General features: G+C 41.3%; 1 protein-coding gene across 1 annotated transcript in view; it reads left to right on the forward strand.

The window, feature by feature from the left end:
- Nucleotides 1-927: 927 nt before the first annotated feature.
- The window catches only part of LOC137915938 (dynein axonemal heavy chain 2-like), a 42,882-nt gene continuing 16,035 nt past the window's right edge, over nt 928-27,774 (forward strand). The window contains exons 1-50 of the mRNA XM_068759060.1: nt 928-966; nt 1,085-1,267; nt 1,408-1,627; nt 1,809-1,919; nt 2,650-2,888; nt 3,142-3,336; nt 3,671-3,828; nt 4,314-4,401; nt 4,782-4,987; nt 5,724-5,853; nt 6,909-7,088; nt 7,192-7,406; nt 7,857-8,003; nt 8,268-8,424; nt 8,676-8,785; nt 9,523-9,652; nt 10,088-10,276; nt 10,965-11,109; nt 11,241-11,436; nt 11,877-12,077; nt 12,562-12,718; nt 12,930-13,104; nt 13,315-13,478; nt 13,788-13,940; nt 14,413-14,516; nt 14,967-15,123; nt 15,487-15,569; nt 15,747-15,927; nt 16,412-16,550; nt 16,953-17,171; nt 17,457-17,548; nt 17,639-17,761; nt 18,048-18,158; nt 18,714-18,902; nt 19,839-19,942; nt 20,189-20,378; nt 20,473-20,653; nt 20,767-20,894; nt 21,548-21,700; nt 21,999-22,124; nt 22,357-22,575; nt 22,760-22,877; nt 23,319-23,455; nt 24,074-24,211; nt 24,358-24,516; nt 24,666-24,815; nt 25,555-25,646; nt 25,791-25,986; nt 27,292-27,516; nt 27,668-27,772. Of these exons, the coding sequence (XP_068615161.1) occupies nt 928-966; nt 1,085-1,267; nt 1,408-1,627; nt 1,809-1,919; nt 2,650-2,888; nt 3,142-3,336; nt 3,671-3,828; nt 4,314-4,401; nt 4,782-4,987; nt 5,724-5,853; nt 6,909-7,088; nt 7,192-7,406; nt 7,857-8,003; nt 8,268-8,424; nt 8,676-8,785; nt 9,523-9,652; nt 10,088-10,276; nt 10,965-11,109; nt 11,241-11,436; nt 11,877-12,077; nt 12,562-12,718; nt 12,930-13,104; nt 13,315-13,478; nt 13,788-13,940; nt 14,413-14,516; nt 14,967-15,123; nt 15,487-15,569; nt 15,747-15,927; nt 16,412-16,550; nt 16,953-17,171; nt 17,457-17,548; nt 17,639-17,761; nt 18,048-18,158; nt 18,714-18,902; nt 19,839-19,942; nt 20,189-20,378; nt 20,473-20,653; nt 20,767-20,894; nt 21,548-21,700; nt 21,999-22,124; nt 22,357-22,575; nt 22,760-22,877; nt 23,319-23,455; nt 24,074-24,211; nt 24,358-24,516; nt 24,666-24,815; nt 25,555-25,646; nt 25,791-25,986; nt 27,292-27,516; nt 27,668-27,772 (7,707 nt within the window). The remainder of the gene's footprint in view (nt 967-1,084; nt 1,268-1,407; nt 1,628-1,808; nt 1,920-2,649; nt 2,889-3,141; nt 3,337-3,670; nt 3,829-4,313; nt 4,402-4,781; nt 4,988-5,723; nt 5,854-6,908; nt 7,089-7,191; nt 7,407-7,856; nt 8,004-8,267; nt 8,425-8,675; nt 8,786-9,522; nt 9,653-10,087; nt 10,277-10,964; nt 11,110-11,240; nt 11,437-11,876; nt 12,078-12,561; nt 12,719-12,929; nt 13,105-13,314; nt 13,479-13,787; nt 13,941-14,412; nt 14,517-14,966; nt 15,124-15,486; nt 15,570-15,746; nt 15,928-16,411; nt 16,551-16,952; nt 17,172-17,456; nt 17,549-17,638; nt 17,762-18,047; nt 18,159-18,713; nt 18,903-19,838; nt 19,943-20,188; nt 20,379-20,472; nt 20,654-20,766; nt 20,895-21,547; nt 21,701-21,998; nt 22,125-22,356; nt 22,576-22,759; nt 22,878-23,318; nt 23,456-24,073; nt 24,212-24,357; nt 24,517-24,665; nt 24,816-25,554; nt 25,647-25,790; nt 25,987-27,291; nt 27,517-27,667; nt 27,773-27,774) is intronic.

Raw genomic sequence — 27,774 nt, forward strand, 5'->3', positions numbered from 1 at the left:
CCTTAGTGCCTTATTTTTTATATACTTACTACTTGTGCGTTTAAAAATATACTACTTTTAGAGGGTGTGGCTGAACTCATCACAAAAGATTATTGTCCAAGTTGGAAATCAGAACAAAGTTTGTAATAACAAGACATTTAAAACCCAGAATAGATAGTCTGCAAGATGGTGTTTTTAAAAGCTACAGGTTTCCCCTCAATGACGATGTGAGCCATTCCACCGTTAGCACATCGTTAGCTGCAGCGGCTCATTCTAGTGACGTCACACAGGCTACGTAGCACAGCGCTTACAGCCTGACAGGCGCTGCGTTCTCTGCCGCCTTATCTCGTTGAAGGCTGCTCAACACCGAAATGATTGATTAGAAATCAATTTTCCGTATGCCACAAATCGAGCTTTTATTAAACATGAATATTGCTCATTAAGCGAGGAAGCCACTAAGAAAACAGCCACACAAACCTGCGTGTCCGCCGCCATCTTGCCGGTCCATGCAGGAAAGACTTGTCGATATCACTTCCGGGTGAAAATTGCTACTGGTTACCAAGACAACCAAACGCAGGTAATTTCTTTCTTAATAGTCGTATTCTAAGTTAAATGTGTTACATACACACATGATTTAATGTACTAATCACGTAGAACATTTCGAACGAGTAACTTTTTTATGGTCTGTGTGAATACTTGAACTGTATTACTGTTTAGCGCATTTCACGTCACTAGCCGTCCCTACAGATGCTCAAAGGTTTAGCTAAATGTCATATCTCAAGAATGCCTTTTATTCGAATACAGATGTTGGAATGGTTTGAAGTAGACTTTAATGCATTATTATGATTATTATTATTATTAGTAGTAGTACTGTATGTATTTTTGTATACTGATGTGCATCATTAACCAAAGACCAATGAAACTTTTGAGGTGGGATCTCTGAAAGAAATGGAGGAAGACTCCAGGAACCTCAAGACTGTTTGTGAGGTAAAGCTGTTTATTAACTGTTACATTTTCTTTCAATGACACATCAATGACAAAAAATAATGTCTTTCTTCCCTAATTCCTTTTTTTCATTGGGCTTCCCTTCATCCACTGGAATTAGTTTATCCATCGTGTGTGCGCTCCTCGTGTAACTAAAGAGTCCTGGACAGAGGAGAATGAGACAACATTGGACAAGTTTATTGTGAACACCACTATCACAACCTTGGTGGTTTACCTGGATGCTGACGCCACCCTGCGGGTGGAAAATTCCTTTCCATCATCAGTACGGCACATCTTCCTCCTTGTACCCAATTGATTAATTTGATATGCAATTCTTTGAATCTCTTTTCCTTCTTTACAGTGTGTTTTTCAATGCCTCTTCCTCTCTGCATTTTTTTTTAATCTCTTCCCCACCACATCTATAACTGTCTTCAGGAAGTAGAGCACCTGTTCTATTTCTCTCGAAAGCCTGGAAGCATAATCACATCAGAGACATTTAATAGGTCGATGCAGTATGGCAGAATACGTGGCAACCCTTCTAAGAGCCTTCACCCTTACATGACTGATGCACATGGCCCTGCTGTTGCATTGAGCACCTTCAGGGGCACGAGCATGAAGGACAACTATAGCCTGGAAATGCACTCGTTCCTTGCCTTCCTCACAGGTGTGTGTACCTCAGAGGAAACAGCCGTTATCAGCAGCTCCACATGGTACTTCTTCTTGACGTCTGTAGCGGCATGGCTTTAACTTCCACATGATGAACTGATACTGAGAGTTCTGAGTCATGAGAGAGAAATCTTACAATACATAACTGTATGTAACTAATAAATGTAATTTTTATACAGATCACGTGTATAAAAAAGAAGAAAAAACAGTTCTCTATATCCCCACACAAGCCTTAAGTTTCAGCGCGGTGGAGTCCAGCAAGGACAAAAAGCTGGTACAAAGAATGGAAAGTAAGTGTGGATGTGTGGATGGATGGGTACACTGTGGGTTCTCTCACTCATACATGCACACGTTGCACAATCTATAATGATTGTGTGCCACATTAACTTGTCGCTTGCATCATTCCATTTTAATCGTGTTCTGTACTTTATTCTCTCCCATCATCATGGGGTGGACTTTGCACGTGCGGCGGGCTTCACCCTTGATAAGTCACCAGTTCATCATGGAATCACGCATAGAAAGACAAACAGCAATTCACACCGACATGTTTTTGGTAGCGGGAGGAAGCCAGACAACCTGGAGGGAACCCACAAGGGGAGAACATGGAAACTCCACACAGAAAAGTCCTCGGGGAATTTGGAACCAGGGTCTTTTTCAGTCTTTAACTTCTTCTTCCTCCTTCAACATTGTAACATTAATGTGTATGATAGTTATTTAATATAATATTATTATAGTGCAGAATGGAAATGTTGTTAATGCTGTTAAAATATGGCAAGAAGGCTGATTTTAAATCCTTCCGAGGACCTGGGGCCAAATGTATAGTTAAATGCATACGGTAAGTGAAAATATGTGTTTAGCTATTTTTTAAATGTATATTCATTGAGCTGACCAAATTCTTTAGTTTAATATTTTATAAGCCAAAAGTGATCTTCTTGGATCCCTGCAGTCTTGCTGTTCATTTTTTTTGACTGATTTCTTTTCCTGTTTGCCTTTTCTTACACTCATTCTTCCTGTGTTTAGCTGTCATGATCTGCTGGACCGATCAGCTCAAGGATCTACTGAATGACCAAGATGTCATGAAGATGAAGAACAAATGTGGCCCGCTGGAAGAGTTAGCTTTTTGGAAGAGCCGCTCCGAAAAGCTTTTGGACATCAGTCGACAGCTGCAAAATCGAGCCGTCAGCCACATCCGGAACATCTTGCAGCTCACCAAGTCTCTTTACGAACCCCGCTTCAGCAAATTCGCCAAGGAAACACAGGTACAGCAAGAAAAATCCTCTTTACAAAAGTAGAAAACCATTAATGCCACCCTTTTGAATAAAGAATACTACAGTGTTGCTGTAAAATGTTGTCATGCCTCCATCTCGGAAGAGCTGCTGGTACTGCTGATCATTGTAATCATACTGCGTCTGTGCTGCCCACTGGCTTACTGAACATTTAGAAAATGTTGATATCATATCTTTAGAAAAATTACTGTCATATTTCTCTTGTGCGTGTGTGTGTGTTTCCCAGGATTGCTCGCAGCAGGCCCAGTTAAACCTAAAGTTCCTGTCAATATTGGAGAAGCCGTGTGCAGAGCTTGCAAAGCTCAAGCCTTGCCAAGTTACCCCTGAAAAGCTGAAACACATTATTGGTCTCATTCGCATCATCTGGGACAACAATGTCCCCTACAGCACCACGGAGAAGATCACTGATCTATTCCGCATGGTACCTGTATTTTGTTTCATTCGTTACATGCTGACGTTCACCTCTCGTATTTCTGAATACCGGTAGTTTATTGACAGTTTGTAGATGCGCTGCTTCAAGTTCCTTCACACGAGTCATGTATCCCATAAATCACAGAATTGGGCAGAAAAGTATTCCTCCTCATTTTGTGTTCACATACATTGCTAGATACATCATCAGAATCCAAACTGTGGCGAGACTTGAAGAGTTTACACATAGTAGTGTCAATCTTGTGCAATTGTTGTGTGTCTAAATATACTTCATGATTTTAGTATGTCTTTGTTTATATCTGTATCTATTTTCCGTTGTGTCGCAGGTGACTAATGAGATCATCCGCCTGTGCTTAGAAAGCATCTCTCTGGATCGGGTTTTTGAGGGCTATGTGATATCCAGCAAGCAACAACTGAATGAATGTATCCAGTGCTGTGTGTCCTGGATGGAGACGTACACGCACGTCTCAAAGGTCCACCGCAAGTAGGAGAAGTCATACGCATGTATCGACTCAAAATGTATTCAGGGCACGCAAGGGAAAAAGTTAACTCTAAAATGATCAAAGCTGAACATGTTTGATGTCAAATCGTGTAACGAGATGTTTTAGTTTGTGTACTTTAGGGTAAATTAAGTTGTTATATAATTTTAGCAAAAAGTCATTGTGCAAAAATAAATAGACCCTGATGGAGCATTGACAAAAAGAACAGTCTTTGAGTCTTTAAGTAATTAAATTTGTTCCACCCTGGAATGGTAAGATGGCAGACTCAGAAAGCAGATCAGAGATGTTGTGTGTGATACGGGCTTAGCCTGACTGGATTACAAATCTGTTTTGCTTTTGAGCACTTTTTAATGGCTGTCACTGAGGTGTTCATGTGACAACATTCCTGTTTTTAAATTCCCACCCGCTCGCCTTTCTCTCTGTCTTTTCTCTTTTCTTGTGCTCTCACCCTCCTCTGTTTTTGCCTCAGGTGTTCTCCAAAAGGGTGGGTCTTGGATGAAAGAAATTTTTTCGTGTTGGTTGATGCTTCTATTCAGAGGTTCAGAGATCTGCTTGAGGTGAGGAGAGAGGTGGAGAGAGTGCAGTCAATTTAGAGTCACCAGTTCACCTCCAATGCATGTTTTTGGTGGTGGGAAGAAAGACACATGGAAAACATAAACAGACACACAGAAATGGCCACTTGCTCTTGTAACAGAAGCAAATATTGATCACCCATAATCAGGGGCAATAATACAGCTTTCATTTTCTCATTACCATCATTAAAACAACAGTGCTTTCAGGATACTGTATATGCGTCAAATACAATATAAAGATTAGTTTTTGGTGTTCTCTCCTGTGTATTTATATGTCTTAGTCCTCATACTGTGGACATTTCACTAGATATGTGTCTCATGTGTCTGTTTGATCTATAATGTTATTTGGGATGGTTTCTGCTCAGGTATGTGACTGCCAGTATCAGTTCGCTCGTTGGGAGAACGGTCAGCAGGGGAATCTGCCATGTTTCAGTGGAAGCCAGGGACCAGAGTTTATGTTCCGCCTCCTGGAGATCGAGCAATACTTCCAGCATGGCCTACAGAAACTGCACTCTGTTGACAAGGGCATCCTTGATGTAGAGAACGCCACATGGAGCAATGAATTCAACACGTAGGTCTATTTCCCCTTTGCACATTCAAACAACGAATAAAAAGTATTTGACTTGGTTTAAAAACGCAGGCACGATTAAATGAAATTATTATTATTGTCTTTACATTACTAAAGACATGATATAATGAAAGATTCCATCAATATTTGAAAATGAATCAAGTGCTGTGATTGTGTGAATCATGCAGGCCTTGTCTTCATTCACTTTATATATGATATACGAGATATTTTAGCGTTCAATAATGTTTCTCTTCTTCTATAGATATTATTATAGCGTATGCAGACTGGGAGTACATTCCCAATGTAAGGTTGAATATGATATTGAGAATAGGAACATAGAATGAGAAGGGGATCACCTCATCTAGCTGCATGCGCACAAACTGTAAATAAATGTAAGCACATCAACAACAACAACAATAAAATGTACTATATCATGCAGCTGACAGGGGATGGGGGACGGACACACACACACAATATTGGCATGACAGGAGAGGGGAGTCCAATACCGTAACTTTAATGTCCAAAAACAGAATTCACAAAACCAGGTCGTCAGTCCGAACACGTAGACAAATCCGTCTCGGGGCAGGCAAACAGGTAGGATCCAGAATATTCACTTTGGATATACCATGGACAAGTCTCCAGTTCAAATCGAAATAGAAATGAAAAGGAAAAGATTTGCATCAAATTAAAAGAGGTAAAAATGTGATAAATTCATTATTGCACTTGTGTGTGTGTACAGGTTCCGTGTATTGGTAAAGGATCTAGAAATGAGGATGAAGAACCTGATCAGTTTGGTGTTTCAGACGGTGCACAGCGTGCAGGAAGGAGTTCGAGTTCTGGACATTTTCAGGCCTGTGTCGACTCGAGAGGTGTTTCTGTGATAAGCGCTCACTCCCACACTCACACCCATTTACAGAAAAGTTTTTTCTTTTTCACCTACCAAATGTTCAACTAAACTATATATTGAACTATATTACACAGAGTTGGATAAATTCATAAAAGTGCTCCCATATTAGGTAGGTAGGTAGATAGATAGATAGATATTATTAATTAATTAAGATGCCATGGACTCACAACATTCATCACACAATACAAAAAGCATCATCATTCATAGTACGGACTCTCCTAGCCCACTGGAGCATCAGTGCAACAGCTCAATACCAATAAAAAAAATATTCATTATAAAAACTGAGCAGGAACAAATACAACAACTTTAAAAAAAATTGTCATTGTAAAACCGTACAACAGCATGAACAAAAGAGTTCCTGAGACGCTCAGTCGAACATCATCATTCGCACATTAAGGATGCTATGGAGTGGATGGCCCTTAAAAGACAGAACACTTGAACGTTTTTAGTCCTCATCCTTTTGTCCATAGTCATGTCCACTGAGTCCAGGCTCAGACTAACCACTGAGCCAGTCCTCCACAGTGACGCTCCTGCCCCAACATGACACAGCATAAAATAAAACACTGCTCATGTTAAAAGATCTGAGCTTTCTTAAGAAGAATAGTCTGGACTGAGCCTTTTTGAGGACTGCATCAGTGTTCCTTTTTCAGTTCAGTTTACTGCCCAGATGTACTCCGAGGTATTATATGTGTAATTTCAATGGGCTTACCCTTGATGACCACTGGCATGACTGTTTGTTTTTTCTTTCTAAAATCAATGATTAGCTCCTGTGTTTTGTCCACATTCACCTGTAAAAAAAAAAAAGAGAGACTCACACCAGTTTACAAAAGAGCCAGTCTCCTCTCTGTAAGCCCGATCATCACCCACCCAGGAGGGCAGTGTCATCCGAGAGCTTTTGTAGACGACAAGATGATGATAGACTTAGACTTGCTATTTTGTCCTTGTACTGTTGTGTCATACTACACCTGACCGCATACAGGTTACTCATTCTCCTTCATCCAATCCCTTCCATCCCAGGCCATTAAGCACACCACAGATAGCATGGCAGAAGAAGTGTACAACATCTTACACAAGGAGCTCAAACAGGCTACTAAGCAAATGGACCAGAACAGATCTCTTCCTGACCATATGCCCAGGCTGGCAGGCCGGGCTCACTGGGTTAGGGCCATCAAACATCGCTTAATGAGCCTCATGGAGGTGAGTTAATCAGATTTCACTAATTAGTACTCATCGTTATAAGTGAGTCCTCCATCTGAAGGTCATTTAATTCCATCTGTATCTCCTTTTCCTTCTCCTCCAGGTACTCCAAAAGGCCCACTTCATGCCTGAGTCAGCCACCAGCAAGCAAATAATCTCCAACTATGACCAGATCATCCAGCTATTAGATGAGACTGAGAGGAAGAACTTCAACCAATGGAGTCAGAGCCTGGATGTGCAATACCTCAGGAGGCTGGAGAAGCCTCTCATTGTGAGGTGCAAGGACCAGCCTGCCAAGCTGGACATCAATATTGACAAGTGGGTTTTACAAACTTGACTTACAGGAGACGCGTGGCGCTCAACTTTGTGAGCACACGCTGTCTTACTCTGTATATCGTATCTGTGTTTATAGTATAAAATACTCCTAAAGTACACCTATTCTTCCATGTATTTTAAATCTGTTTTGATACCTGCAAAATAGATGCACATTAACTCCAGTAGCTCTAAACACTAAACTTTTACACAGTATATTTATGTAGAAATGTAACAACTTGACTCAAACACAAACAATTATCTATCGATTCCATTATGCATTCTTAATATATTTTGTAAGCGACTGTACAGAAGAAAAAAGGTGCAGAATAATATTTTTTTCTTTAAATACCACCACAAGACCTGGAGCCCTTACAAATGCACTAATATATGCTTACAAAACAATAACTTATTCATATACATAATGTTGTGTTTTATATGCATTTTCCTTTCCAGCAAACTCTTCGACCTGTTCTTAGAGACAAAGTACTGGCATAAATTGAAGTATGAGATTCCCCAGCACGTGCACGACATTTACCAGCTCTCGGATGACCTCAGCGACCTGAGGGAGGGAACACTGCTGCTGATCAGGAACTATAACAGGTGTGACAATGACACACAGGGATCCATCCATCCATTCGTCCTGTCCGTCCATCCGTCCATCCATCCATCCATCCACCTTCTGCTTACTTGGGGCTTGGTCAATTAGGGAGTTCCAGAAATCCATCTCCCAAGCAATAGTTTCTAATTCTGGGCATTCCAAGGTGTTTGTAGGCTAGTATATATCAACTGGTAAATCAAGAGCTGTGTGTTTGTGTGTATGTGTGCGTGTGTGTGTGTGTGTGTGTGTGTGTGTGTGTGTTTTAGGGTCATTGGAATGCTGTCTCCTGAGGAGTTGAGTTTGTTTTGGGAGCGAATTTGTTTCATGGATAAGAAAATTCAGCCTGGGCTGACCAGAGTCCTGTGGTCATCTAAAGGTGCTTCCAATGTCTTCATCCAGGACTGTCTTCTGCATGTTGACAAGGTTGGGACACGCAATTCACCACTTAATGTTTTGGGTTCGCGCACAAACGTATGTTGACTGTATTGACTTTCGAGCTTGTGTGCATCAGCAATAAAAATTCACCAGGGAGAACAGTGACTAGAGATGTGGTTGCCAAGATTCATTTCATTGCACAATATGTTCTGTCATCAGTTTTCACTTTGGATTACAGTCATGTGTGTCATCCTTGGATTGTGCTCCTTTTCTCTTTGCTCTTTCTTCTTCTTCTCCAGGTCCAGCTCATAGTTGATGAATACAAAGCGTCCAATTTATCCATCTCTAAGCTCTGTGGTCACATGAGTGAAACATTGTTGATCAAACTGGATGGACAGGTTGTGTACAGGTAATTCTTTTGAAAATATCCATCCTTTTTCTGGGGGAAAAGACGACCTCAATCGTCTTGCCGCTTACAGCCGCTTTATCAGCCTTGTGGGTCACGGTGTTGCTGGAGTTTATTCCAGCTGACTATGAGTGAGAGGAGGGGTACACCCCGGACGTGTCGCCAGTGCATTGCGTTGTTTTTTTTAAAACACTCAAAAATTCTATATTATAAAGCAAATGTAAAGAAACATCAACGTGGACATTATGTCAAATATGCTTGTACATGATAGCTACCGTGGTTATTGTAAAGAAAATATTCTTAAACCTATAGCCTTACTAAACGGGAAAATGTAACTGTACTCTGAATGAATTCAAGTCACTGGCTTTACTGAACTAAGCCGAGCTCAGTTTTAGTTACTTTAATTCGTCATAGAACACATTCTACTCAATCAAGGAATTAACAAAATGCAAACATCTTTCCACATTCACCTCTGATAGTTGAAACAAATCCTCAATTCATTATTATTATTTCAGTATTTCAGACCTAGCCAACATCTTCATTTCTTCATTCATATATTCTTGTACAGTACTCAGTGGATACATGTCCAGTCATTCAAAGTTGCTTTCCTTCATTTAAGACATAGATGTAATCAACTACCCGACCAACATATATTTCAATGGTAAGCGGCTCTTTGTCATTGTCAGAGGCGATGAACCTTGACTGTAAATCTTGGGTGTTTGCTTCTTTAAAATTTTTAGGAACCTGGAGTTTCAGGATGCGCAAAAGGCTCACCAGCAGAAACAGCTCCGGATACTGCTCTCAGCACACCAGGATATCGTTCAACTCATGACCCGTACTTACAAAACCTTCTCTAATGATGGACCTCAGGTGAGCTCTGTTTTTTCCTCATCATTCATTCAGTATCGTTCAGAAGAAATGTGTCTGCACCTTTAGAAAGGTGTTTCTGGCATGGAGCTTAGAATTGAAACTTGGAAATGGTAAGGGATCATTTGTTCATTTGTTTCATTAGAAATTAAGTTTAAAGGAGCACAAATATTTGTGACCTAGACCAGTTAATTCACCAATGATTTAACTGATAAGATATAAAAATCTATAACAAATTCAGTAGAACTGAAAATGTCTGGTTTGAAACTTTCTCAGCTGCTGCTTGCGAAAACTTAACAGCAAGCATTTTTTACTGTATGTAATATCTAAGATCTCTTCCTTTTTTAATTGAGATTCAGTTTTACTCAGCTCAAAAGCTACAGTTCTAATTTGCAATGCTGCAATGTCTATATAATTTCTTTTATTTTGGTATTTCAGGTCCAGGATCACTGGGCGACTTACACCGAGAAGGTCGATGGCATGGTAGAAAAAGCTCTGAGGATCAACGTCCAGCACTGCATGAAGAAGCTAGCCAAAGACATCACTGAAGAAGATGAGACATTAGCCAATCCCTTGTTCAGAGTCCTCGTAACCCTGAATGAGGCGACTGCCAACACCAAACCAAAGGTACTGGCAATCCACTTACCGGTAGAACATGTTATAATTCGGTCACGTTAGAGCAGGGGTGGGAAATAATTTTTTCCATAGGGCCACATGAGAAACAGAAAATATTCCGGAGGGCCAGGCCAAAAGGCTGAACTCAATTCTGCATAATATTAATTGTATTTCTTTATAGAAAAGCAGTAAATAGCATTGTTTTGACAAGCTTGTAAGAATGTTATAATTAAGCAATGAAAAATTGAGGTTGCCTTACAACATTTTTTATTTATTCAATTAAATTTCTCAAACAATGGTAAAATAAATGTGAACGTTTTACTATTTGTGACTCATATTAGTGAACATTTTCACTCACATTCATTTTGAAACACATTTTGATTTCAATATGCTTTTGGAAAGTTGTGTGAAGGTTCTTAGCATCCTGAAGACATCACAGATACATCATATTGAACTATCACTGAATGCAGTTTTAGTCCATTCATGAGGTAAAATTAGAAAATGGGTTTATTTTGTAATTTCCTATTAACTTTACTCGGGCTGGTCAGAGTCATCGAAAGGGCCATATGCGGCCCCGGGGCCGCACAATTCCCAGGTCTGCGTCAGAGTGATTTGTTTCCTCTAATATATCCTCATGTGCAGGACATTTCACTCATCCTAGTCAAACCCAGTACCCGCATGTGTGTCTCTGTTTTGATAGGTTGACTTCTCCCCTACACTCAATAAGCTTGCTCAGATTGTGGACATTATGCCTCAACTCATCAACGCCCTGTCTGAGTTTAAGCGCCTCCCTGAAATTCTTTCTTGCAAGAAGTCGCAGAAGAACCCCATACACATCTGCATAGGTTAGCATCTATATAATCACAGACTCCTGGTACAGTTTCAATTACAGACAGTGTGCACTTATATGTTAACATGTGTAATTGTTCTTCTCGTCTAGCCTTTGTTGTCATTCTGGTCCTCTTTTGCCCTTCAGAACAAGATGAGGAGATAAGGAAGACTCAAGCTTCAGTTGGTGCCGGGATGAAAGCCCATAATATACGACTACAAGCCTATCTGAAGACCTGGGACAACAAATACAGGGATATCTGGGAGGTCAACAAGGATTCCTTCGTACAGCGCTATCAGAGACTGAATCCCTCAGTCACTTCTTTTGCTGCTGATATTGACAGGCATGATTCAATAAGACTTAAAGATTCAAGATTCAAGATTCAAGATACTTTATTATCATTATGTGAACATAATAAAATCATTCTAACTCAATTCTAACTCTTTAAATACTTGTTGCTCGGAATCGTTTGAACATTTTTGGTCTGGGAGTATTGAAGTGGCTTCGAAGTGGCAGAAAATAATGCTTATCTCAGCTGCAGTTACTATGAGGAGGAAAGTACAGTTTGTAATGGCCATCTTGACAGACAATTGTCCACATTTGAGACATTTTAATTAGGTTTTAATTATTTTTATTCCCCATGTAACCCTGACCCTAACCCTTTTTTAAGTCCCGTCTTAAGACATTTATCAAAATGCGTTGCTTTGCATAATGAAGCATGTGGCCACATTAATATCCCTATTCTGCATTCTGTCTTATTACTGTTCTTTGTTTACTCTTCAGGTATACAGAAAAAGCAAAAGATGTGGAACATGAAGAGGCGGTACTGAAGTTCTGGTTTGTCATGCTGGACTGTTCACCACTCAAGTCCTCCGTGGTGCAGCACTGCCGTGAGTGGCAGACCAAGCTCACTCAGCTGCTCAGCCATGTGGCCAGCACCCGCTTGAAAGACCTTTACTCTTCTCTGCATGACAATGCCAACAGGTGGGGGAGTCACATGAAAGGATATAATTGACATGCTTGTACCACCAACATCCCCAGCAAAATAAAATAGAAATGGTTCTAATTGTCTCCTGTCCTCAGCCATTGAGGTGTGATAAGAAAGGACATGCATATATAAGTGGGTTGCTGTTAAATGGCCCAAAGTCCAGGCTCAAAACTAGAGGGGATGGAGCTATCGCGGTGGCTGCCCCTAAACTCTGGAACAGCTTACCCTTAAATATTAGATCTTGCCAGACTCCTGGGGTGTTTAAATCATTGCTGAAAACTCATCTCTTCTCGCTGGCGTTTTAAACAAGTTGAGCAGTTTTGAGTTTGTGCTTATTGTACGTTTTATTTTGTTGTATCGTGTTAGAGGGTAATGTTTTATGTATTATGTGTTTTAATACATTACTATCTATTCTATAGTTACATTATACTGCTACAGGTGGTGTGGCTCATTTCTGTCTTTGTCTGTATGACTGTTTAGGTTGAAACAACACCCCCAGACACTTGTGGAGCTTAAGAAGAGTTTGGAACTTCTGCAGTCTCTGCAGGGTGAAATGGCGAAGACGGAGGCTCAGTTTCCTCTTATCCATGATCCTTTTGCTATCCTGGACAAATACGAGTTCCCCGTGGAACAGGCTGTAAGAACCTCAGAAATTAATAACGTAAAAACACATACAGGGATAAACGGTATGATAAATATTCTCTATGATTGTACTATACATATACATGCACTTGTGGATAAACAGCGTATTGTACTTAGTAATTACTAGTATCTGTTCTGAGTAAATATAATGTAAATCTTCTCATAAATAAACATTCCCTCCTCAGCATCGTTTGATTTATCCACAGGTGCAGGATATGCGAGACGGGCTGAATCGGGAGTGGGTGTGGTACCAGCAGGTGTTGATCGACTGCGACACAATGCTGCAGGAGAATAAGGAGAAATTTAAAAAGAGTCTCATTATCTCCTCTGAAGAGTTCAAGACAAAAATTCAGACCAGTTTGCAGGAGTTCAAAGAAAAAGGTGAAGCAAGCTGTCAAATGGCCTTTCATGGTTAAGATAAGGATTTTGAAATTCCTACTAACCTGCGTGCCTTCTTACCCACAGCAAAGCAATTAGTTACTATGTGTTCCCATTGTTATGATGATATGAATTGTATTCCTATGTTTGTGTTTTTGTTAGCTTTCACCTGTTTGTATGTCCCCTGTTATTTCTTTTCATGTGCATCTACAGGCCCATTTGACAGAACGTTGGACACTGAAACTGCATTGAGCCAAATAGCAGAGCAGCGCAGGCAAATGGAGGAGCTGAAACGGGAAGAAAACACCATCCTTCATGGGCTGGGCTTCTTCAAAATAGAACAACCCACTTCCAGACACATCCGGATGCTGGAGAAGGTCTGATCAAGTACTTGATAGTTTGCAAATACAGACGTAGCATCATGATAAATTAATCCACAGGAACTTATCATGGGAAGTTTGGTTGAGAAAAGGTCTCAGTCTCCAAACACTTCAAAAAATATTTAAAGCCTTTAAATATTTTTTGAAGTGTTCGGAGACTGATAGGTCATCACATGCTGAATTCAACATGTCACAATTGATTTTATAGTTGTTGCTGCAAATACCAGACTGATTTAAAGAGAGCTTTGAGCTCTTGTTTCTGCATATTTATTTGACCTGCATGTTTTTTTTTTGTTTTTTTTACAGGACATCAATAACCTGCAGCAGGTCTGGGAGCTCACTCAGGACTTGAATACCAACTGGAACATCTGGAAGGTTGGTCAGTTTGCTGAGCTGCAGACTGAGAGCATGGCGAGCACAGTGCGGAACATGTCCAAAAAACTCCACAATGAGCTCAAGGTCAGTTCTGCCTCACAGAATCATTAGTGGCAGATTTTGTTTTGCCCTTCTGTCCAACACAAAGAGATAACAATAACATATGTCCCGCGTCAGTTTAGGCCTGGTTTCTTAAATAACTTTCAATCTCAGAATCAGAATCAGTATCAGAATCAGAAGTAGTTTATTGCTAATGAGGGCTCACAGACTAGGATTTTTTCTCGGTGAATTCGTGCAACATATAACAGTAATGACTAAGTTACAAAAAACATGAGTACAGAGCACATCACAAAAACATCTGTACTCTATGATCCAGGGGCTGTACTAAAAGCACATTTTGGCAGTCTGTATTTATAATTAATATGCAATTTTCAAACATATGCATTTAAAACTCACTGATAGATCTATAGCATTCCACTTAGGATGCACCACAGCTTCTCTGAAATAAACTTCTCTGCAACTCTGGCATTAAGAGGTCATCTGTGTCTGACTGCAGGAAAAGCAGTGGGATATAGTTGAACTGTCCAAGAACAAGATTGAGCAGTTCAAGCGGATCCTTCCTCTCATTGCTGATCTGAGGAACCCAGCCATGAGAGACAGGTAGAGGCTGAAGCCAAATTATCTCACCTGTTACAGCATTACTCATAATACTGTCTAGCATTAGTCTCACTGGAAAAGACACGATTCAGTATTTTGATTAATATTTTCACACATCTGTAAACAAAACCTCTGTTATAAAGCCAGTATCTCTTCTTGTCTTGGTGTCTTGGATTATGGAAGCATAAAAATAACAACTAAAAAAGAGGAGCAGGAAAGTGTTGATTTGTATCTCAGTAATGGCCAATGACTTGAAGATAGAGGCTTCTGTATGTGTGTTTGTAAAGTAAAGTAAAGTGAATTTGTGAGTTCTGTTTTTGGGTTTAATAAATACAATTGAGAAGACCTTTTCATAATGACCTGAAATGTGTTAGCATTCACACTCCACTTATTGCTCCACCTAACTGACTGGGCAATTCCAGACAAACTAGGCTTCTATGCTCTGCTCTTCAGGCACTGGACACAGATCTGTGAAGAGGTTCAGAGCTCTTTTGATCACACCAGCACTGAATTCACCCTGGAGAAGATGATGGACCTGGGCCTTGACACATACGCTGACAAGGTCTGTGAGATCTCTGAAGCGGCGAGCAAGGAAGTCGCCATAGAGCAGGTACGGTTTCCTCCTCTGGTCTAGACTGATGCTCGGTGGGCATTTTTGTAGCTTCTTCTGCTTCTTCTCAACTGTTTAGTAACTGCCCCCGTCAGTCCCGCCCTTTGGTCCCATGTTTTTTTAGAACATGAGAAAAGATTTAGTTGCCGTGAAACGTGGATACCAGTCTGTATCAACTGATGAAAGGAAAAAAACCTAATGTAATTATTTTTAGCCATCCCTGATCTTTGCAAGTTTCTTATAATTAATGATCCAGTTATAACAATGTATGATTTCAAAATTTTGGAAAAGCAGAATTGTGGAAAAGTTTGTCCCTCTCAGATGTGTGTTGTTTGTTAACATTTCTGGTTCTTGATACTGAAGGGTCTTTCGGGAATAATAAAGACATGGAACGAAACAGTCCTGGACATAGCACCTTACAAAGATGAAGGCCACTACTCACTGAGGTGAGGCTGCGTTTTGGTGGAGGGTTATTATTATATAGTAGACAGGGAATAATATAAAATTGATCCCACCTACTTGAGAAAAATGGTAGTGAAATGTGTTTGTTGTTTGGACCTTCGGAATCCATTAAAGCAAATCATCAGCAGCTATACAGAATTCTCAACCCTGTTCTGTCTTAGGGGAACGGAAGAGGTTTTCCAGGCCCTGGAGGATAATCAGGTGATGCTTTCCACGATGAAGGCTTCTCGCTTTGTCAAAGCCTTCGAGCAGGAGGTGGACTGCTGGGAGCGCAAGCTGTCCCTGGTGTTGGAAGTTGTAGAGATGATCCTCACAGCGCAGCGTCAGTGGATTTATCTTGAGGTAACTATGGCAAGCAATCATTATGGTGCAGAGTACACTTCTATTCATTGCTTTATGCATGAGCTGTTAATAATCCTTATGATGGAGGACACATTTATTATCTGTATTGGTCTTTTTTCATAGAGAGTGACTTTATTTAATTGTTAAATTCTGGCATAGTACAAACATAGTATGATTAGGATAACCCAGGTATGGGCAAACCAAGGCCCGGGGGCCATATACATATATATATTTAATCCGGCCCGCCAAACTTGTCCAAATTATATAAGTAAATCACATTTGAGCAGAATTTGGACAAATATGGACAAAGGTGCAGATCCAATAACTGTTTCTCGCATTTTTTAAACTTCCTGGTGGTTTGTTGACATTTTTCCAAATTTTGCAAAAACAACTGAACAGATTTCTACAGAGTGAGATTATCATGGACCAGTCAAACTAGTCCGTTGTTCAGCCACTGTTAAATGTATGTTTGCTGTTGTTCCAGAACATTTTTCAAGGAAAGGACATCCGAGAGCAGCTGCCTCATGAGTGCAAAGAGTTTGAAGATGTTAGTAGTAGGTGGAAGACCAACATGGGCAGACTCCACAAGAATAATAACGCCTTGCAGGGAACACATCACCCTGGTAGGACATCACGCTTTGCTGCTTTAAAGAGCAGGCTCTTTTGAAAACCATACATGGACTCGTGCTATCAGCATTTCCTGTGTCCTCATGGCATACATATTAAAAAGGACATTGATCAAAAGCATTTACTGCATGTAAAAAAGAGTTGTCTCATGCTGAGATGATTAATGACTGTTTCGTGCTAGTATTTTTGATATGTTCCTGTTGAATCCATGTTAATGCAAATTTTTGCTGAAATTTGGAGAACAGAAAATCTATTTTTTTTATTTTAAACAAAGATTTGAATGATTTTATTGTTTTACAAAATGTGATTTAATTTGATGGTATATTTATGTACAAATAAAAATATCAAGAAGAATTTAGTGCGGTCTTCATAGGGTATTTCTCCTCTTGTTCTTTCAGGTTTGCTCGAGAAGCTGTCTGAGTTGAGCGCCAAGCTGGAGGACATCCAGAAGGCCCTGGATATGTACCTGGAGAAAAAGAGACAGATCTTCCCGAGATTCTACTTCCTGTCCAATGATGATGTGCTGGAGATCCTGGGGCAGTCACAGAAACCAGAAGCCATGCAAACTCACCTGAAGAAGTGCTTTGACAATATCAAGAGCTTGCGTATTGAACAGGAACGGAACTTGATGTCACAGGTAGACACTACAAACAGAAAGAGTCATTTAAGTCCATTTACTTTTTAAGTTTTTACTTTTTAAAAATTATAAATGTAGAATTTATCTGTAACAACTGAGCGATATGATACGATTGTGTATACATTTATTGCCCTGGTTTGATCATTTATTTTATAATGAGTCACTTTAAAATCCTTGAATGGAAGGCACCTTTTAAATTCTGCAAATTAGAACTGGGATGGGCCAGTACGTTCTGTACATAGACTGACTCTGTGTCTTCTCTAGATGGGCAGTAAGCCAGTTGCTGCTGGGATGATTTCTGCTGATGGGGAGTTTGTTGCATTCAGCAATCGAGTGGAACTAGACCGACCGGTGGAGGTAAAACAGTGATTTTCATAATAGTGCTATGCTCATCTTGGGATATATGGTGGAGAGTGTCAGAATCATTGTTGTTTTGTGTGTATGTAGGTTTGGCTGTGTGATGTTGAGACGACCATGAGAGTAACATTAAAGGATTGTCTGGTTGCTTGCCTTGGCGCTCTGAAAAAGACTGAGCAGAGAAACAAATGGGTCAAAGAATGGCCCGGCCAGGTACGTTTGGATAAAGTTCCATGTAACTGTCATCTTGATTTTTACTCTCAGTGGTTGTCATGAGAGGAATGCTGCAATGTAAGGCAAGGATTAGAGAAAGATTTGAAAATCAAATCAAATTGCTTTATTTACAAAGATTGCTGCTCAGTTCAGATTTATTTAGTGCACTTAATGTGGAGTTAAAGAATAAACTTGGAGACAGAAGATTAAAATGAAGTTTGCAGGTGCTTTAAGGTTAAGGTTTCAATTTTTCTTTTTCCAGTTTATGTTTTCTTTCTTGTTTTAGATGCTGATCACAGCTAGTCAGATCCAGTGGACCAATAACGTCACAAAAGCGCTTAATATTTGCAAGGAGAGAGGAAACATGTCTGCCCTGAAGTCCATGAAGAAGAAGCAGGTTTGTGACACGTGCACGGAAACAACTTATTACTTCCGCCAAGGAGGTTATGCTTTCGCCTGCGTTAGTTTGTCTGTTAGCAAAATAACTCAAAGATTTCTGGATGGATCTTAATTAAATGTTCAGGAAATGTTGGGAATCTTACGAGGACGGTGATGATCCAGAAGAGATCCTGGATTCTGGATCACTGGATTTTCCCATTTACTTTTAATGGAGGCTTTTAAAAAAAAGATCCTATCTTGTAAAACATAATGCAGCCTCATAAGTAGCACGGGTAGTGTCTCCGTTAAGCCATCCTGATAAACAGTGAATCCAATACAGGTGGATGAAGTTATACAGCGTTAAGGAGGAAGATAAAGTGTATCTCTCTTGTCTGCCATTCACACAGAGGAGACAGCAGCTCATGAAATGTCATTTATGGAGCCTGCAATAAGACTTTTATGTTCAAACAATTGAAACAGAAATTTCAGCAGCTCCATGGATACTCATCAAAATGATTTGAAGCGGCTTCCAATAAACTCATAAACTCTTGTAAAAAATGTGTTTGCTTCTCAGGTGTCCATCCTTCAGGGCTATTCGGAGATGATTCGTGGCAACCTGTCAAAAGTCCTCCGTCTGAAGCTCGTAGCACTGGCCACAGTGGAGGTCCACGCCCGGGACGTCATTGATAAACTGGTTAAAACAGGCTGCAGTGACATCAATGCCTTTGAGTGGCTTTGCCAGCTGCGGTTGTACTGGGACAAGGTATGTCTCAGGGCGTTTTGTCTTTCGGGTGGACCAGCATCTGTCTCAGGGAGTTTTGTCTTTCAGGTGGACCAGCATCTGTCTCAGGGTGTTTTGTCTTTCGGGTGGACCAGCATCTGTCTCAGGGTGTTTTGTCTTTCAGGTGGACCAGCATCTGTCTCAGGGAGTTTTGTCTTTCGGGTGGACCAGCATCTGTCTCAGCGAGTTTTGTCTTTCAGGTGGACCAGCATCTGTCTCAGGGTGTTTTGTCTTTCGGGTGGACCAGCATCTGTCTCAGGGCGTTTTGTCTTTCAGGTGGACCAGCATCTGTCTTTGGGAGTTGCCAGATTTGAAGTGTATGGGAATCTTGTGTTTACTGAAGACTCTCTTGAATTTCTCAGAAACCCCGGTCATGTAGGGGACAACAACGGATTCCCTTTTGTCTTCCCTCTCCTGTTTCTGGCTGTATTTGTTCATAGATTTTCTGGTTTTGACAAATGCCCAGTTCTGATCGCCACTTCTTCAGAACGTTCCGGATGTGTTTCTGCTCTTTGGCCTTTCCTTCCACTCTGGTGGGGATGTGTTGGGCCTGGTGGTTCAGGGTTCTGATGACCTCTAACTTTGTGTTGTGGGTTGTGGGAATCAAAAAGAAGATACTGGTCAGTGTGTGTGTGTGTGTGTGTGGGGGGGGGGGGGGGGGGGGGTTCTCTACAATTCAATGTTGAGGTTTCCATCCATTTCAATGTGTAGCACAGTCCAAGGAAGGCTGGTGGGGGGAACGATGCAAAGGACGGGGTGAAGTGGAGAAGGTTGATTTGCTGTGGCGACCCCTGACGGGACAAGCTGAAAGTTCTGCACTATTGTCACTCTGTGGCACTTTTGTTCCTTAGTTGTGCTGAGATGGAATCAGATCTGCACCAAACATGTTTATTTGCTTGTTTATTTGTTTACAAATAGGATGAACGCGATTGCATAATCCGACAGACCAACACCCGATTCAAGTACGGCTATGAGTACCTGGGAAACTCTGGGCGGCTTGTCATCACTCCACTTACTGACAGGTCAGGGTTAGAAATCAAGCGCACCTATCAACACATTTATCAGTGGCATGTCATTTAGTTCATTAATTAGTGTTTTTAATGACTGAATTACAACTTTTAGAAATATTTAAAATGTTATTCTCTATTTAATATTGATGCTGTTTTCTAAATAATCAATATAACTTCATATTGGTTCATTAAGGTTAGCTTCATATGAACGGAGTCATCATTTTTTCCCACTAATTTTGTGTGGTGGACTTTACTCAGGTGTTACATGACCCTGACCACAGCACTCCATCTCCATCGGGGGGGCTCCCCGAAAGGCCCAGCTGGTACTGGGAAGACTGAGACAGTGAAGGACTTAGGCAAATCTCTAGGCATGTATGTCATCGTAATCAACTGCTCTGAAGGACTAGACTACAAATCCATGGGACGCATGTTCTCTGGCCTGGCACAGGTAGGAGGGCTGATGATGATGATAATTATTTGCATATTTCATTGCGTTTCTCCGTGTGTCTATGTATCGCATTGTGTGTGTGTGTGCTGAACAGACAGGTGCGTGGGGTTGCTTTGATGAGTTCAACCGCATAAACATTGAAGTGTTATCAGTCGTGGCCCAGCAGATCCTCTCCATCCTGTCAGCTCTGTCAGAAGGACAATCCAGGTTCAATTTTGACGGACAGAACATACGTCTGGTCAATTCGTGTGGCATCTTCATCACTATGAATCCGGGTGAGAGGATACACATCCCGCTGGACATTTTCAGTGCATATCGGATAGTTTAAAATGTTCCCTTTCAGCATTTTTAATTGTCATTCTTTCTCTCCATTTGTCTTTTTTGCTAGGATACGCTGGTCGCAGTGAGCTTCCAGACAACCTGAAGTCCATGTTCAGACCTATCTCCATGGTGGTGCCAGACTCTACTCAAATTGCTGAGATCATACTGTTTGCAGAGGGCTTCAGCAACTGCAAGGTACTAGAAAGAAAAAAAAGAAAGAACTCTTTATTTGTCATGTGAAAGCACGTCAGTACACACAAGAAATGACATTTACACCCAACTATGGGCCCAACTATCAGGGGTAGGGGCTCCGCGACATGAGTGGAGAGGTCATAGGGTGAGGGTGTCGGCATGGCCAGCGTATCCAGAGTGGTTGGGGGAGGGGGCCGGTGCCTTGCTCAATTTTCTTTTCATAAAGTCACTTTAGGACATAAAGGACACTCATGACACGGGGTATTTGAAATGTTTTTATAACTTCCTTGTGTTAACAAAACTTAGATGATTTGTTACTGATATTACAATATCTTTCAAACACTGGAAAGCTTTTCACCACCTTTCTAGAAAGTGTATCTTTTATTATTATTTTACTATTTTATTACCTCTAAAATGCACCAAATGGAGCAGCGCTCCCAATCTCACTGTTTAGTTGTTGTACAATAACAATAAATGCTTTATATTTTAGTCACAAGCATCCCTTCCCCTTATGCAGTGCTTGTACAGTATGTAAATTATTTAATAAAAAGATTCACCTTGAATTTGTATCCATTCATAAAGTTAGTATTTCCTGGTTCTCTAGGTGTGAGTGAAAATCTCTGATAAGTTTTATAAATTCCGACTTGTCATCCTAGGTCCTGGCTAAGAAGGTGTTCACCTTGTACTCGCTGGCAGTGCAGCAGCTGTCTAAGCAGGACCACTATGACTTTGGCTTACGTGCTCTCACATCCTTGCTCCGCTATGCCGGAAAGAAGCGCCGCTCTTGCCCCAATAGTCGCGATGAAGAAGTAGGTATTTCCATTTAATTCATGAAGACAGCACTTATTAGACTGTTGGGAGAATAAAAGCTCTTATTTTGTGAAAAAATATAATGAAGATCCATAATTCCACACTGAAAAACAGTTTTGGTGATAACTGTACCTGAATGATATAGCATGTTAGCCCGAGCCGTGCTGTCCAGCTGCAATATTAAATGAAAGAGAGAACCATCATGCATTTGATTGAACTACTATCTGTCCATCCATTCAAGGGAGCCAAAGCTCTCACGTATTGTGAATGGCCCTGTGTTTGCATCTTTACCCTCAGGTCCTGCTCATGGCCATGAAAGACATGAACATTGCGAAGCTAACCACTACTGACCTACCACTGTTCACTGGAATCATCCACGACTTGTTCCCTTCTGTGCAAACACCTGTCATAGACTACGGCAAAGTAAGTCAGCTTCTTTGTTTCCTGCTCCAACAAGAGTATAAGTATCTAAACTCTCTACCAGTCTCTCAGAACTGAAGAAGCCTCTTGGATGAGCGGTGAAACGTCTTTGATCAAACTTGAACAATAACCATTTACTTACCATGACCTGGATGACTGAGAACCTACACAGACATGTTATGTCGATAGTTTCCCCCTTAATTTACTCTGACTATTTGAGGGTGTTTTGCCGCAGTTGAAGGAGGCCATCGAGGTGGAGGTTCGTAAAAGCGGTTTGCAGGTGACTCCTTTCACCGTGACCAAAGTCATCCAACTTTATGAGACTAAAAATTCTCGACACTCATCCATGCTGGTGGGCAAGACAGGCAGTGGCAAGAGCGTTACCTGGAAAACGCTTCAGAAGGCCCTCACTGCCATGCACCACAGGAAGGAGCCTGGCTTTGAGCAAGTCCAGGTGGGTGTGGATGGAATACAATACACTGTATATGTTTGATCTTCCCCTTTTTTCTCACTTGAGCCAAATTTCACCACAGTGCTCAGACACTCTCTAAAGACATAGACAACAGTCTTCAGTAATCAGGACCTCATTATAATGTGTTTTTGTTATCTTTCATTTCTTGTTCCCTCTGGAACTTCAGGTTTATCCTCTGAACCCCAAGGCATTGAGTCTGGGAGAGCTGTATGGAGAAAATGACCTCTCCACCAATGAATGGAGCGATGGAGTGCTGTCTTCTATCATGAGATCAGCTTGTGCAGGTGACGACAACATAAACACTGTGTGGCTGAAGTCCATTTCTAAAACAATGCTTTTAAAGTAGTGAATTAACAGATAATGACATAACGTGAATTGAGAACAACTTTGGCAACCTCATATGGAACAAAGCTTGTTTGGCTATTTACACACAAGGACATCCACAGAAACCCACATATTACGTCTAGCATCATAGAATGTTCATAGCACCAAATCTGTGTACATAACAACTGTAAATATTTTTAACCTGTATATTTCTGTCTCGTAATTGCACTTCTGGTTAGATGCTAAACTGCATTTCGCTACCTTGTACTTGTACGTGTAATGACAATAAACCTACCCTACCCTAACCTAACCTAACCTAACCTACCCCAACCTAACCTAACCTAACCTAACCTAACCTAATCTAACCTAATCTAACCTAACCGTCTGCCCTCTGTTCTTAGACGAGAAACCAGATGAGAAGTGGATTGTGTTTGATGGGCCTGTTGACACGCTGTGGATAGAGAGCATGAACTCTGTCATGGATGACAACAAGGTGCTCACGCTCATCAATGGAGAGAGAATATCCATGCCTGAACAGGTGAGAACTAAAAGCAGACATTGTGACCAAATTGGAGTGACTGTCACTGAGTCCACGCTGACTGCTAGAGAACTGTTGCCTCATTATACTGTAATGTGTGCTCCTGTAAGCAAGAGTGTGGCAGCCAGTGTTACGTAAATCCCTTGAAGCAAAAGCATAAAGACTGCTAAGATTACTGAATTAAACCCGTGAAGAACGCAGCATTTAAGGGATATGATCCATAAGAAATGGATTTGTGAACTATGGCAAATCAAATTTAGTCCACAAATACACGATGAAAATCACTGTGCTCTCCAGAAACACTGAAAATAGTCATCAATTTGTACATTTAAAAGTTTCCTTTTTCTCAGTGCATTAATTTTTCTAATTCTTTGAAACTGATGCCAACATTCTGCTTCTTCAGGAGGAAATACATTGTGATTGAGATGTTATTCTGTTATTTATATTAAAGGATTAAAGGAAGTCTGCGGAATAGACTGTCTCCTATAACCTGTATAAGGTTCTCTATCTGAGCTTGTTACAATAATAACATACTTGGATATTTATTGTTATTCTTACGGAAATGTGGAAAATCCATTCAACATATTACTAAAACAAACTCAATTTCTTTTGCTGTAGGTGTCTCTCCTTTTTGAAGTGGAGAACCTGGCTATGGCCTCTCCTGCTACAGTGTCCCGCTGTGGGATGGTCTACAATGATTACTCAGATCTGGGATGGAAGCCTTTTGTTCAGTCCTGGCTGGACAAGCGACCTAAGGTACAGTTACTCGCTCATAATACTGCATTAATGTTAGCCTTTGTTTTAAAGATGACATTTGTCAGAGGAACATAAGAAAACCATTCGGATTAACTGTGTAACTCGTCGGGACCCTCTCATTTATTGATCCCTCCATTTGTTCACAGGCTGAAGCAGACAATCTAAAGTGTCTGTTTGAGAAATACGTAGAGATAACACTGAACTTTAAGAAGAGCAACTGTAAGGAGCTGATTCCTATCACTGAGCTGAACGGAGTCGCCTCTCTCTGCCGCCTCTATGAATCCCTGGACACATCCAGCAGTGAGGTATGAGAAATAGGCAACACTCTGTGACCTCCATTGACTTACTGGAAACTGGTGACTGTAAAACTACAATATAAACGATTCACCTCTGTTCGTTAGCTGGTAAATCACACGTCTCCCATTCAGCAGTGCAATCTTCTCTCTTTCTCCAGGAGAGTTCTTCAGACGCAAAAAGTAAGAGTAGGATGATCGAGCTCCGGTTCATCTTCAGTCTCATCTGGTCCATCTGTGCTTCAGTTGATGAGAACGGACGCAAGAAGGTCGACCACTTCCTACGGAAGATGGAGCCCTTCCCCATCAAGGTCATCTGACTGTTATACACTTATACAATAGGAACTCTCTCTTCACCAGGCTGCTTGGTGGACGTGGGTTGCAGCTGCTGTAACTACCTGAAATATATAATAAATAACCAGACAGTAAAGACTAATAGAGCTATTTATATGTACATCTATCATCTTATTATTAGTGTGATATGATAATAGAAGCATCCACAGTTCCTTTGCTGATAAAAATTAAACTACAAGAACCTGCGGTTTAAAATTAGCTTGATACCATCAGAGTTTACGATGTGAGTAAGTTATGATTCATTTCTCTGTTACCATTACGGTAACAGAGCAGGAATAATCAACATCATGCTAAAACGTTTTACTGGAGAGGCTTTGTCTGTTGTCTTGAGTGTGACTGATTGTTTATTTACTTTTTTTTTTTTTTTTTTGCTGCCATGAACTGGCGACCAGAATGCAACTGGCCTCTTACCAGTGTCAGTGAATTAGCAGTAACAGTAAGAATACGTCATTAAGCATCCCAGTGAAGGTGACAGTGAACCAGCATGCACAATATAGCAATATAGTTCTTCAGGAGAAAACCACAGCATTCACTATACGCCTGTGAGTTTCCTGTGAGGGCACGCCAAAGTGTCTGTTCTGTAACCAGTCTATTGCAAGCCCTGGTTGGTCAATGTAAACATCTTAAAAGCTTCATGCTGTTAAAAGACACCATGAACAGATTTAATCTGTGCTATCAATCGTTTTACTCTTTCAGGACACAGTTTATGAGTACTATGTGGACATGAAGAGCAGAAACTGGGCTTCTATTGAAGACAAGCTGCCAAAGGACTGGAAATATAATGCCACGTAAGCATCAAAGTGATTTAGTGTCATGATATTGTGTGTTTGATAGTGTCTCATCTGTTTCTCTATCTGCCAGTTCAGTTACGTAATAGCTGATGATATAAAGGTCTGTATTTCATTAATGTCTTCCTCTGGTCTCTCCTGCAGGGCACCATTCTATAAAATAATGGTTCCCACAGTGGACACTGTTCGTTACAACATCCTGGTTAATGCACTGATGTTGGGGAAGCATCCAGTGCTGCTCACTGGCCCAGTGGGCACCGGTAAAACCTCTGTGGCCCAGAGCGTCCTGCAGGGACTGGAAGAGAAGTGGACTGGTCTCACCATCAACATGTCTGCGCAGGTTGGTGCTTTTGCATTTTCTACGTGTGTCTGTGTTTGTCAGATCTGTTCATGCTCTTTTATCCTGACAAAACAAGAATGTAATTAATAATGATGATAAATGGTTTCATTTGGTCATTGATATTTGATTTATCTCTCTCTCTATATATATATACCGGTATATATATATGGACTCTATGGTGTCTCCTTCAAGCTTGGGTCATCTACCAGAGGCGTGGGAGCTTGAGGGTTCTGCGCAGGATATTAGCTGTCTGAATGGAGATGTCAGACATTATTCCTGGAATCTGCACCCAGTTTGGGGGGGGTTACTGCCCCTCATGCCCCGATCACTACTGACATCACTGTTGCCTTCACTCCCCACATCTCCAGCTCTTTCTTCAGTATTTCCTGAGCTTTTTTGTTCTTTCTTCCTGATGTTATCGCTCGGGGTCGCGACATCTATCACTGCTGATGTTTATTCACCACCACTATGTTGTTTTTTTGGACCGTCTTGACTTCCAGTCCGGACTCGGTACAGATGTTCCCGTGCACTATGCCCGCTACCTGGTTATGTTGTTCCATGCCTGCCACCATCTTAGACCCTGCTGTGATGCGCTGCACCGTCTCAGCATCTTCTTTGCATAGCTTGCCCCTGGGGTCCTGCCTGGTGTTGGAGACCCCAGCCTCTATTGCTACAAGCGGCCCCTTGAAATGATTACACACCTTTATAGTATAGGGGCCCCATAACATGCGGAACATATGGAAGGCGCTTCCATAATTGCCACACCTGGAGCAGTTTGGGGTGCGGGGGGTGGGGGGGGGGAAGATTGGCCCCTCTCCAGCCACCAGTGCATATTTTGTCTGGGTCGGGACTTGAACCGGTGGACTCTCCCCTTCCCAAGCCAAGGCCCGAGCCACTGCCGCCCCTACATTGGCTACCCCTTCAATTTCTCGGTAGTACATGCCATGCAGTGTATACCAATCAAAGGTAAGATTCAGAAGCTGAAATTAAAAGTGTCCAGCCTGCTATGTCTGTGTAGATTATCAACTACCTGTTAAACTGATTAAACAGTGCACTGCACAAAGGAAACCCCTATTTTTAAAGCAAATTGTCATTTCTAATTGACACCAACAGATGCTATGACTTAAAAATAATGTCAAACTCTTGACCATCTTAACCTCTGTGTCAGAAATAGTGGTGGGAAGATGGGATAACAGTAACCTTAGTTTTCAAGGTGCTTAATGAGAATGAGCTTGTTGATGTCACTCCATGAGACCGTGACTCTTGTTTGTTTGTCTTTCTGTCTGTGTCTCTCGTCCTCTCCAGACCACCTCGGATAACATCCAGGCCACCGTGGAGAGCCGCTTAGAGAAGAGAACCAAGGGCGAGTTTGTACCCACGGGTGGGAAGCGCCTGCTGCTCTTCCTGGATGACCTCAGCATGCCAGCCTGTGACCTCTTTGGTTCCCAGGCACCGCTTGAACTGCTGCGCCACTGGATTGACTATGGTTTCTGGTATGACCGCCAGAAACAGACCACTAAGTGTGTCAAGGTGAGAGAAGGTTGTTGATGAGGTCAGTGAGGTCTGTGTATGGGTGTGTTTGACAAGCAGGCCATAATAACCACTAAACTACCATTCTTTCCCTAATAACACAATGTGTGATGAAATATGTTCCTTAGATTCCTTTTATATGCTTTTTTAGGACCTGTTCCTGCTGGCGTCCATGGGGCCCCCTGGTGGAGGGAGGACTCACATTTCGGAGCGGTTACAGAGTCGATTCAACCTAATCAATATGACCTTCCCTCATGT

This window comes from Brachionichthys hirsutus, unplaced genomic scaffold, assembly GCF_040956055.1.
Source record: "Brachionichthys hirsutus isolate HB-005 unplaced genomic scaffold, CSIRO-AGI_Bhir_v1 contig_727, whole genome shotgun sequence".
Lineage (NCBI taxonomy): Eukaryota > Metazoa > Chordata > Actinopteri > Lophiiformes > Brachionichthyidae > Brachionichthys > Brachionichthys hirsutus.